At 43.0% G+C, this 13,402-nt stretch overlaps 1 protein-coding gene across 5 annotated transcripts in view; it reads right to left on the bottom strand.

The window, feature by feature from the left end:
* Positions 1 to 513: 513 nt before the first annotated feature.
* DENND2B (DENN domain containing 2B) overlaps positions 514 to 13,402 on the bottom strand; it is a 916,594-nt gene continuing 903,705 nt past the window's right edge. For all 5 annotated transcript variants that reach the window (XM_069223658.1, XM_069223659.1, XM_069223660.1 and 2 more), the window contains one exon: positions 514 to 1,315. In XM_069223658.1, the coding sequence (XP_069079759.1) occupies positions 1,281 to 1,315 (35 nt within the window). In that variant the 3' untranslated portion in view covers positions 514 to 1,280. The remainder of the gene's footprint in view (positions 1,316 to 13,402) is intronic.

Here is a 13,402-nt window from a genome sequence, read left to right as displayed (position 1 = left end):
TGCTTTACTTTTGTCCCTCCTTGGGGCGGGTTTGTTACTGCCTTGGGGACCGACCCTATTACATGAATAATTGCACTTTTGCCGATATGTTTGACTGCGAGCGAACTTCTTTTTCCTTTTGTTTTTCTATTTTGCACTCATGACGACTGTGGCGCTTTGAATAGGCTCACTTATGTCGACTGTTTTACTTGTTATTTTCAATTTATGTGGCAAAAAAAAGTCCAGTTAGGAATTTACTATGCTAATAGCTCTAACTCGAGCAAACGCGAGACCCATCGCTTTGCAAATGCTTGTTCTCCCTGGCCTCTGCTCCTTTTTTGCCACTGTTCACCCGTGCGCCTTGGCTGCTCCTTCGCAGCTGCTTTGAACCACCATCTGTTACTGCAGCGCCATGAACTGTCCTCTTGTATCTTTAAGCCATGGTATGCAATGGTAAAAGAGATGAGTTTCTGGTCAAATTGTAGTGAATTAGGTGAATGATATGAAGAAATGAAATCACTAGTCGCCAAGACATATATTTACAACGTTTAATAGACATACATACATTTTGAAAGGTTGTACCTCAGTGTTGCAGCCCGTAAGTCAAGATACTAGGAAATCTTCATTTTTCGCATAGTGCAGAACGTATACAACCAGTTTACTGACCATAATTGGAAACTTTGTGAATTTAAACCCAGTACCTTGTTGCAGAATATCTTGATGCTTCTTTTATTTTCGTTATTCAATGGAAAACTAAAATATAAACTCTGTAACATACAACACTAAAACCTCTCACACAACAAATCTCATTGCATTACTAGTGAATTAATTCATTACCACAGTACTGGAAGTTCAGATATCATTCCCTACAAGCATCCTTTGGCGGCAGTGGTTTTTTAGAGACAGTCAGCGGCACATCATTGGCTATTTATTTCCACCAAGCACAACATCCATTCCTACCAAGGATGCAACTGTCAATGTTGGGGCTAATACACACATTTACCACATTTTTCCTTGCTCAGTATAAAAAGTACAAGTTCAGAAAGCTTACAACATATTTACAAATATATATATATTTATAAATCCAAACACATAAAGAACCGTTGTGTGCATTCTTTGTTTCGTTGGCACATTGTCAAGCAGCATTAGCAGTCACTTGAATCTTCAGTCAGCTTATGTTGTCCTGTTTTGTCCTTTTCTCTGGATTGGAAATTCTTCAGAGGTTCTATGCACAATGTCATAAATAGTCTTTTGTTATACACATTTGTATCTATACATATATATATGTCAGTAGAAGGTCATTAATTCTTCTTATGAAGAAACTTCATTTTATTTCCTGCAGCAAAAAGAAAATGGCAGCTGTTAGGATTTGATTGTTGTTTTGTCGACTGCTGAGGGACAGCTGGGAGACTACAATGTTAAGAGGAATACTGCATGGAGGTAGTTAAGTATTTCAATCTGTGCCAAATACTCTCAAACGGCACACATAAGCAGACATTTGGATGTTACTCCTAAGCCAAGCACCGTTTTGCATGATAAATGAGCAGCACGCTGTAAATGCCAAAGAGAAAAGCAAGCTTTCACAAAACCAGAGGGTTTGTCTTTTGTAGAATACACCCACACAGAGACTCTCTGAATACATGCACATTACACCACATGGTTCACACATTAATGCAGCCAGAGCCACAGGCGAACAGACATGTATGCAAACATAGCCCATACAACCAAAGGCGCCCTTGTCATTAGAGCAACAGACACTTATAAACACCACCAATAAACATGCATGCACAAAGACACACAGAGTAAACAGAGGACAGGTATACAGAGAGATTCACATACTGTCCCATAAAATTATGCGGGAACCTACAGAAGGGCACACATGAGGATGGATGAAGAGACAGACAACACACCTACTGAAATACATGCACAAACTGAACAACACACTTCCAAACAACAATGCAGAGGCGGATGGCATATAGACACAGACAAACGCGCAGAAACGCACCTTGTTGTACAACAGACATAAAGATACCCCTAGACATAAGCAGAAACGAATACAGGCACAGTCCTCCATTACAATTTAGATATAATTTCCAATTTGGGTGTAAATAGTATTTTCATATTAATCACGAATTACAGGAGATACAGGAATACTTCAATCCCACGGATCCATACAGACAATTCTCCTGCTAAAATGTGGTGAATTCTTGAAGGGCTGAAAAATAGGGAATTACCATTCGGACTCGGTGTGGTAATACCAGTTCTTGTGGCAATTCACATTTTTCTTAGCTGCAATAAAATCAGCTATGCACAGCCCTCCATAGATAAGACACATGCAGCACAGTGATCGATTACCTTTTTCACTGTAGTGCTGGTAATCCTTATTTACCAAATTGTAGTTGGTTGTCCCCTTTGTGATAGAGGTGGGAGAGCCACTGGAGGTTCGAGCCAAGCTCGACCCAGATATCTGGCTGTGGCTCAGCTCAAGGTTCTTTTGGATCCTCTAGACCAAGAAGAGTCAACCAATCATATAATCTCCACTCAGTTTTATTTAAAAAAGCCTTGGAAGACCACATCACTATACACCCATCGGTATTTAAATGTTAAAAACAAGTTAAAATGGATCATCATAATCATTTTAATAGCTTCAGTTAAACATCCTCCAAAGGATAAGCAAGTCTGGGGATCTTGCAAGAATTATAAATACATTAAGGCAGGCCTGACCTGAGACATTTTTTTCTCTTTCAACCAAAGAACTAAAAAGTACCTTGAAGTTTCTGATAGACCCACAAAAAGAAATAACACACATACTATCGTTTGAAGAGACAGGGCCACATCTATAGATGGCTAAAGAATACACATCAAATCAGCCTTTGGGGAAAGGCAGAGAGTGAATTCAATTGAACCCAAAATGGGAGTGGCTCTGATGTGACTGTACTTTGCATTATCGAGGCGCTGCTTTGTTGTTCGCTGTCGTGTTTATACAATGACAAATAAAGGTTTTTAAAAAATAACCTAAAAGAGGCTCATAGAAAACGATGTGTGTTTCTTGTCACATATACTAGATAAAGTTCAATAAAGGTACAGTATATGATATTGCACTGTAGGTTTACACAGTTCTTCTGACTATTGATTTTCCTCCATAGTCAAAAAGCATGCTTCGTCCAGGCAAGATCAGCCTTAACAATAGCCTCGGGTCTAGCAGCCAACTCATAAAGACTCTTCACTTATGGAAAGCAGACTCAGGTTTTTTTTTTCTAGCTAAATCCAGTCCTAAACATTCCCTGATTGTGGCTCGTTTCAGAATAGTCTCAGATTTTATCCAGAGCAGAGGCAGGTGCAACTTGAATCACATCGGATATGTAACCTTGGCCCAATTCTTCATGAACAATAAATGAGGCAACACTGTGTGACAGGGATAAAGGGCATTTAAAAAAACAGTTTCCATCATTTCGCAAAAAAAAAAAAAAAAAAGAAAAAAAAAAAGGATTACTTAAATATCGCCAAATGTTACAACCAAAAGAGGCAATGGCAATACATTTAGCCTGATAATGTGTTTTGTATACTGTAAGGAAATGCCTCCTTGGCATGGTTACCCCCTGACTTTTTGCCTTTGCTCATGCTATGTTTTGATTTGAAAGTGTGCTGAGGCCTGCTAACCAGGCCCCAGCACCAGTGTTCTTTCCCTAACCTGTACCTTTGTTTACACAATTGGCACACCCTGGCATCCAGGTAAGTCCCTTGTAACTGGTACCCCTGGTACCAAGGGCCCTGATGCCAGGAAAGGTCTCTAAGGGCTGCAGCATGTCTTATGCCACCCTGGAGACCCCTCACTCAGCACAGACACACTGCTTGCCAGCTTGTGTGTGCTAGTGAGGACAAAACGAGTAAGTCGACATGGCACTCCCCTCAGGGTGCCATGCCAACCTCACACTGCCTATGCAGTATAGATAAGTCACCCCTCTAGCAGGCCTTACAGCCCTAAGGCAGGGTGCACTATACCATAGGTGAGGGCACCAGTGCATGAGCACTGTGCCCCTACAGCGTCTAAGCAAAACCTTAGACATTGTAAGTGCAGGGTAGCCATAAAAGTATATGGTCTGGGAGTCTGTCAAACACGAACTCCACAGCACCATAATGGCTACACTGAAAACTGGGAAGTTTGGTATCAAACTTCTCAGCACAATAAATGCACACTGATGCCAGTGTACATTTTATTGTAAAATACACCCCAGAGGGCACCTTAGAGGTGCCCCCTGAAACCTTAACCAACTACCCGTGTAGGCTGACTGGTTTTAGCAGCCTGCTACACTCGAGACATGTTGCTGGCCACATGGGGAGAGTGCCTTGTCACTCTGTGGCTAGTAACAAAGCCTGCACTGGGTGGAGATGCTATCACCTCCCCCAGGCAGGAGCTGTAACACCTGGCGGTGAGCCTCAAAGGCTCACCCCCTTTGTTCCAGCACCACAGGGCACTCCAGCTAATGGAGTTGCCCGCCCCCTCTGGCCACGGCCCCACTTTTGGCGGCAAGGCCGTAGGAAATAATGAGAATAACAAGGAGGAGTCCCTGGCCAGTCAGGACAGCCCCTAAGGTGTCCTGAGCTGAGGTGACTCTAACTTTTAGAAATCCTCCATCTTGCAGATGGAGGATTCCCCCAATAGGGATAGGAATGTGACCCCCTCCCCTTGGGAGGAGGCACAAAGAGGGTGTACCCACCCTCAGGGCTAGTAGCCATTGGCTACTAACCCCCCAGACCTAAACACGCCCTTAAATTTAGTATTTAAGGGCTCCCCTGAACCTAGGAACTCAGATTCCTGCAACCTAAGAAGAAGAGGACTGCTGAGCTGAAAAACCCTGCAGAGAAGACGGAGACACCAACTGCCTTGGCCCCAGCTCTACCGGCCTGTCTCCCCCCTTCGGAAGAAAACTGCTCCAGCGACGCTTTCCCCAGGACCAGCGACCTCTGAATCCTCAGAGGACTGCCCTGCTCTAAAAGGACCAAGAAACTCCCGAGAACAGCGGCCCTGTTCACCCAAGACTGCAACTTTGTTTCCAAAGGAGCAACTTAAAGACAACAGCGTTTCCCGCCAGAAGCGTGAGACTTGCAACCCTGCACCCGGCGACCCCGACTCGACTGGTGGAGGAGCAACACTTCAGGGAGGACCCTCCGGCGACTCTGAGACTGTGAGTAACCAAAGTTGTCCCCCCTGAGCCCCCACAGCGACGCCTGCTGAGGGAATCCCGAGGCTCCCCCTGACCGCGACTGCCTGACTCTCAGATCCCGACGCCTGGAAAAGACCCTGCACCCGCAGCCCCCAGGACCTGAAGGATCGGAACTCCAGTGCAGGAGTGACCCCCAGGAGGCCCTCTCCCTTGCCCAGGTGGTGGCTACCCCGAGGAGCCCTCCCCTTGCCTGCATCGCTGAAGAGACCCCTTGGTCTCCCATTGATTCCTATTACAAACCCGACGTGTGTTTGCACACTGCACCCGGCCGCCCCCGTGCTGCTGAGGGTGTACTTTCTGTGCTAACTTGTGTCCCCCCCGGTGCCCTACAAAACCCCCCTGGTCTGCCCTCCGAAGACGCGGGTACTTACCTGCTGGCAGACTGGAACCGGGGCACCCCCTTCTCCATTGAAGCCTATGTGTTTTGGGCACCACTTTGAACTCTGCACCTGACCGGCCCTGAGCTGCTGGTGTGGTAACTTTGGGGTTGCTCTGAACCCCCAACGGTGGGCTACCTTGGACCCAAACTTGAACCCCGTAGGTGGTTTACTTACCTGCAAGAACTAACAATTACTTACCTCCCCTAGGAACTGTGAAAATTGCAGTGTGTCTAGTTTTAAAATAGCTATATGTGTTTTATTTGAAAAGTATATATGCTATTGTGATTATTCAAAGTTCCTAAAGTACTTACCTGCAATACCTTTCATGCAAAGTATTACATGTAGAATTTGAACCTGTGGGTCTTAAAATAAACTAAGAAAATATATTTTTCTATACAAAAACCTATTGGCCTGGAATTGTCTCTGAGTGTGTGTTCCTCATTTATTGCCTGTGTGTATGTACAACAAATGCTTAACACTACTCCTTTGATAAGCCTACTGCTCGACCACACTACCACAAAATAGAGCATTAGTATTATCTCTTTTTGCCACTATCTTACCTCTAAGGGGAACCCTTGGACTCTGTGCATACTATTCCTTACTTTGAAATAGTGTATACAGAGCCAACTTCCTACATATACCTTTTTATTGAACGTTTGATAGGTAAATCAACAACAGTTAACATTAGCACTGTCTTACATCTCAGAATACCTTCAAGAATCGGTTCAAGCCACCCTCGACCCCATACCGAGCTCTCTTCTCGTTGTGTGTTTACCTTCTAATTCCTCATCAATTTGTTGTGTCTCCATCAGCTAACTTCAACCCCCCTCAGATCAGGCCCCTATAAGAGTTCCAATCATTCTATTTTTCCGCCCACTTCCGATGGCACCCCCAACCTCATACACCACTTTTTCGGCTAACATGCATAAGTCTAAGTCCCTCTTCTATGCCCCAAGGTCCGGTGCCTGTCCCGTAGCCTGATACATTTTAGGCATTGCCTCAAGGGACTTGTTAGCCAGTCTGGTGGAAAAGTTCTGGACCACAGAGATTGGTCAGGAAAATAAGGGGCATATTTATACTCTGTTTGCGCCGGATTTGCGTCATTTATTTTGACGCTAATTCGGCGCAAACGTAACTCCATATTTATACTTTGGCGCTAGACCCCTCTAGCGCCAAAGTTATGGAGTGAGCGCCATTTTTTGTACGTGAAAACCTACCTTGCGCTAACGACATGCAAGGAAGGTGTTCTCGTGCAAAAAATGACTCTAAGGCATGTGCGCCTTATTTATCTTCTGGCGTCAAAATGATGCACAGGAGGAGGCGGGCCTTGAAACATGGCGCCAAGCTGGATTTGCGCCGTTTTTTATTGCCCGGGTCAGGGCAGGCGTTAGGGGACCTGTGGGCACATTTCCATGGTGGGAGACCATGGAAGCAGTCCACAGTTGCCCTTCCCTGCACACATGGACAACCCCTGCCACCCTCGCCCACCTCTGGAGGACACCCATGGATTGGGGGACCCATCTATGGTGAGTACAGGTAAGTGAAGGTAAGTATTTAAAAAAAAAAAATGAAGTGGCATGGGGGGGCCTAACTTGGGCCCCCCTACATGCCACTGGGCCCAATGGCCATGCCCAGGGGACAGAAGTCCCCTGGGCATGGCCATTGGGCAAGGGGGGAAGACTTCTGTCTTTGCTAAGACAGGAGTAATTTCCATGGGGATTGTGCATCAAAAAATGGCATTAGTCCGGTTAGAGCCAATATTTTTGACTCTAACCTGACTTGCACCATTCTTTGGTGCACAACCCCCAGTCTTCCCTTGCCTCATTTATTTTGACGCTAACCAGGCCGCAGCGCCGGCTACAGTCATTCCATAAATAAGGCGCCCGGCTGGCACGTTGGAATGGTGTTAGCCGGCGTTAAACTTTTTGACGCAAATCTGCGGTAGTGCTGATTTGCACCCAAAAATATAAATATGGGCCCAAATGTTTTTTGTGAGTAACATGAGTTGATTTATTACTCGTACAGTCAAACATGATACCAAGGTAGCAAAATGAATGGACATTGCTTATAATGCTGTCCTTAACATTATAAGTTTGAGTTTTTCTGGATCTACGGCCCACAATCATTAGGTTAGACTTACTAAAATTGATGTTAAGGTCCAAAGACAAAGGACAAAAAAAAAGTCTAATAAACTTTGTAGACTGTTAGCAGTTCATGTCAGTAACACTGTATCCTCAGCATAAAGCAATCCAGGATTAGGCGTTTACCCACTATTGGCACATCTTGACACCCCTTTATAAGAGCGTTTTTCCAAATCATTTATGTAGAGTGTCAATAAAAAGGGAGCCAAAATGCACCCTTGTTTGACCCCACGTTATAGTTTTAAAGATCTTGTCCATTCACCCCTCAGCTCCATTCCTCACAGTAGCTGTCAAATTAAGCTGAAGGTCAGGAAGAAAATAAATCAGATTAAAATCCATGCCTAGATCGAAACAGGCCAAAGTTTGTCTGCTCAAAGGGCGAGCTGAAGTCCATAAAAAACAAGTGTAATGAAAATTGAGAGTCAGGGGCACAGCCTCTGACAACATGCTAGCCTTTGGCTGGGTAGAGTGAGGGGCTGCTCAATGGTGCCCAAATCGCATTCTATTTTTAAAAAATTGATTTTAGGGTAGCGTGATATTTGTTTGGTGCCCGCCACGCAAGCTTCCACATCATGGAACTGCGGTACGGTTCAAGCTTTCTTGGGGAACTGTGGAACCATCGGATGGACACTTGTACAGCAGCTCCTGCTGCACTCCTGTGGTATCACATGTGAGGGTAGCGTTTGGTTCCAAGGGAATGACGCTGTCCTGAACATTTACTTTTTTAATTTTATTCTCTGTCAGGGTCACTGTGGATTCCACTCACATTTGTTTGAATAAATACACTTGCATAATCGCTATGGCATAAACCATATATGCAGACACAGAGAATAAAATGCTATTTATAGCCAAGGTTAGGGGCATCATGAATCATATGAGGCTTTGCCTCTCCTGGGTCATGATACCTCCCCAGACTGAATAATAGTAATATTATAATAGTAATAAACTGCATATTTCACTGGCACAGGTGCATATATTCTCTATATACCAAAGATTGCAAATGAAAGACCTTGAAGCCTGAATGTGAAATGAACTGATAGACCTGAAAGGTTTTAAAAACGCATTAAAGGATTCCAACATGCACAAAAAAGGCAAATAAATCACTTTCTCACCAGTATCCTGTCAAATTCCTAAACAGTAACCATGTTTAATTTCGATTAGTTGGTCCAACTTAAACACTGGAATGAGGACACAGGATTAGCCTCAGTAGGGCAACTACATTCTCTTACCCTCATAACTTCAGAAGATGCTGCTTTAATGAATTGCACATTGCACATTTTCCTCATTAGGTTTGAGCCTAAAAGACAGCACTGCTGTCTGGTTGCAAAAATACTTCTTGGGACATTATGAAAGCTTCCCTGGGAATACATTCTGTCTATTGTTTACCATCGACTTTGTGGTTTGTAACTCACATTTCCTTGCTTTCTATTTTCTGTCTTTTTTTGTTTTAGGCTTTCCAGCACGTCTTTGTTCCTCTCATGGAGCATAGCCTATTTACTGTACTCTTTCTTTCACGAGTGCTCACTTTTTGTAAACAGGCCTTTAAATGTTGTTCTTATCTTGGCACATTTGCTGTGATTTCAAGGACAGAAGTCAAATGTCAGGCTCTGTCTTCAGAGGGAGCTTGTGTTTACTTTTCTTTCTCTGACTTCAAAGTGAAAGGATTTATGTGACAATCCTGCTAGATACTGAGGATGAGAAAGGTAAGGTTTGTTTTTCTAGCGCACATCAAATGTCTGTAAATGAACTGTACAAACATTTCTGAATATATCAGAATTAGGAAAGCACACATGAGGAACATTTCTATGTAATTCTGGAGTGTGGTGGAAACAAATATTTTAACACAATCAAAACAAATCAGTGCACTCGGCAATGCCATTCCAATGCATCATCATTTGTGCGCTGTATAGTTTTATCAGCAAACCTGTATGTGCATATGTAATTTCAAATGAAAAAGTGTTGTCTGTAAAAGCAGTGCGCTAGCACACCGTGAATACTCCACTTCACACCACTCCAATCTATGACACTCCACTCTACTCTACTTCACTCTACAACAGTCCACTTCAAAAGACTCCAATCTACAACACTCCACACCACTTTATTCCACTCTACTCTCTGCCACTTTACAACATTCCACTCTACGCCACTCCACTCTCACAATCTAGTTTACTCTATGCCATGCCATGCCACTCCACAATTCTACTCCACAACACAATATGACACTCTACTTCACACAACCTTACTCCACTCTGCTCTCCATTGTGACACTCCAAAACACTCTGCTCCACTGTATGCCACCCCACTCTACAGCATTCCACTCTATGCAGCTCCAGTCTATGACACCCTAAGCACCTCCACTCCATACCACTGTATGCCACTCCACAACACTCTACTCCACTGTATGCCACTCTACTCTACAATAATCTGTGCCACTCTACGCCCCTCCACTCTGACGCTTCACCCCATTCTACATCACTCCACTCTATACAACACTACTCCACTCTAGGGTATGCTAATTTACTCTATGCCACTTCACTCTACGTCACTCCACTCTATGAGAATGCACTCTACAACATTCTACTCCATTCTATGCCACTCTTCATCACTAAACAACTCCCTCTATATCACTTGACTGCACTCTATGCCACTCCACTCTTTCACTCACTATTCCATTTTACTTCACTCCTCCACTCTACACCACTCTACTCTATGCCATGCCACTCTATGACATTCTATGCACTCCAGTCTACACCCCTGTACTCTACGTCAATGTGCTCCACTCTATGTCAAAATACTTCACTCCACTCTACTCCACACCTCGCCACTCTACTCTATGCCACTAACTTTTAGCTATGCTAAAGAGAAGCCACACTGGTGTGCAACATGGTAAAAACACTTTGGCAAAGCCAATAGCTCTTACATAGGCGAGACCTAAAGCTTTGCCAATGCTTCTTTATAACCCATTACCACACTGACAGAGAAAGGGCGGTTAAATTAATGTATGAAGTGCATCTCTATTGTGGAGTGTGGAGAAACAACAGTTGTTTGAACTGCAGTTTCTCTGAAATCTTCCTTCTCTCTTACAATTTATGCCTGCCGGCAGCTCCTACGTTTCAAACTGCAAACACAGTTTGTTTTCAGGCAAAGCGGTAGCATGATTAAAAACATGACACATTCATCACTCCAGTTCCAACATTGCCGTATTCAAACTCAAGTCCTCATGTTTTACTAACATGATTCCAGTCAAAGGACCAATTGAGCCACTGTGACATCTTTTGATAGCGTGTGGTTTTTATATTCAGCAACCTAGTCAACTAATGTGGGCAGGAAGTGTTAAAGATCGCCCCTGGAGTCTGACTGTGTTGATGTTTCTGTTTTCATTTTTCAACCATGAAAAGTATCTGCATGAGCAGGCAGTTCATGTTCCCACCCTCTGGTCCGTGTTGGTATACGCATAAAATATGCATTGTGTTTCTGCATTCTATGTCGGACTTCAAACCTGCAACAAAACCACATGGCATACAAAAAAAGTTGTTTTCTTTACATATCACTCTTATGTAGAATCTCAAACACTGCATGCAGAGATAATATGTAAAACACAAAGGGAGTGAATAACAAAGGGCATCCGCACTCGTGGTGGAGGCCCAGCAGTCATGGTGGAAACTTCATACTGCAGGCACCCATCCCGGAGGTCCAACCACGACTGCAGGGCCCGCGCCAGGAGAGCGGAGGCCCTATAGTGTCTTGGACTATCTATACAGGAAGGCCTTCATAAGACATTGGAAATTACTCGGGGACGCATCCGAGTCCATCGTTGTTTTGCCCACTGTGATACTTCAAACAGAAAAAGCTACATGTTTACTTGTAAAGTATGTTTACTAGGGGTGTGTAAAATCTGTGTTATTTGTTTTCTAGTAATTACATTAAATTTCAGCTAAATTACGTGAATAGCAAATGTCATAGAACAATATATTTTTGCAAAAAATGTGTCCTCATCAATTTTTGACACGAGGATGCATTTTGCACTCAAAGAGTAGCGTGAAAAAAACAATTTAGTGTGAACAACAGCTGTTTCTGGTTGTTCATTGTTCTTGCACTTCTGTATTATAATTTTGCTCCAAACAGCAGCATAATTTCGTGATGTGCCATAATGGCATAATTTCATATAAGGATACTGCGAAATGCAAGTGTAATTGAAATGTCACATGGGCTTAAGATTCATCCCTTGGGTCACCTTGGTGCTGAACAGATGTTTATTGTTACCCAACTCAATGGTATTATTTTTATTGGCCTCTGAAGGATGAAAGGCTGAGTGGACCAGCCAGTATTTTAACCTGTTTCAATGAAGTCTAGCTCACATTTCCGGAGTGGATGCATTAGTGCACAGAGCCACGAGAAACTAGAGCGGTCACCATTCAGCCTTGGCCTTTCTCCAGCAGGAACAATCCTCTCCAAACTGGTAAGCCAGGTCTCCTCTGAACAGGAACAAAAGGAACCCCAGGCTGGATCGATCATATTTAGCCATCATCAGTATGGTACAGCCTATGTAATGTGCCACAGTGAGCATGGGATCCACATGAGGGCATACCCTACATTTTTATCCATCTACCTATTTTTTGACAGCCATCAAAATACACAGTTCGCAGTATATGGTGGCTATCATGAAGTGTCTGCTGCCACCATGTGAAGTTACTGGTACTACTAGGGACCCTGAATCCTAGCAAAAATATATATAATTTCAGATATTTCCATAATACCATCGGAGGGGTCGAGGCATGCACTTAACTTTGCACCCTCTTTCTTAAGAACATTCTCCCATGTTTAAGTATAATTTTACATTCTCCCATACTTACGCATAATTTTCTCATTTTCCAACAGCAATAGAGCCCATTTATCTTCAGAACTGTTTGACAAATTGCATGTTTCAAGTAACAAGTTCTATAAGTCTTTTCTCCTCTGACATATATGTTCCAAAATTCTCTGGACACTCATGCCTTTGGCATGATATTCCTATCCATGTTATATATGTGATAAAGTATGCCCTGCCATACATTATAAGAATATTGCAAATCACCGAGGAGTTCAATGACTTTATGTAGGAATGAGGATAAAGGCAGTTTCTTTATACGGTTATAGGACTCCACAGTGACTTGCAATATCGTTAACATGAACTGCAGGTAGTACCCTTATAATACATGGTCACACCATCACCTTGCCCACAAACCACTCAAATCCTTGGTGCGCAGCTCTTGCATATAAGAGAGCACATGTTTGCAAACATGAACAATAAAACTAGAAACTTGAAAACTTCAAAAAGCTGTTAAAGATAGAATCTTTCTGCATATTTCTACACATTCAGAGCTACTGCGTTTTTTTTTTTTTAAAACAACTGACTTTATTAAACTGTTTCTAATATCTTTTGCAACAAATATCTAACATGTTTTTGGTGTGTTTAATTATTTTGCACTAGAGGTTTTATTATTATTCTTCATGTTTGCAAACATGCTTTCTCTTTTATATGAAAAATCTACACAAAAAGGATTTGTGTGGTTTGTGGGAAAGATGATTGGGGGACCATGAATTATACAGGATAAAATAACCCCTGGTTTATATGATAAGGATACTGCAAGTCAACTCAGAGTTTCATAACATTATAAAGGAACTCAGCCTTCGGCCT

Source organism: Pleurodeles waltl, chromosome 3_1 (assembly GCF_031143425.1).
Source record: "Pleurodeles waltl isolate 20211129_DDA chromosome 3_1, aPleWal1.hap1.20221129, whole genome shotgun sequence".
NCBI classification, from domain to species: Eukaryota; Metazoa; Chordata; class Amphibia; order Caudata; family Salamandridae; genus Pleurodeles; species Pleurodeles waltl.
The sequence above is the reverse complement of the archived record's forward strand: the minus strand, read 5'-3'. Positions and strand labels throughout refer to the sequence as shown.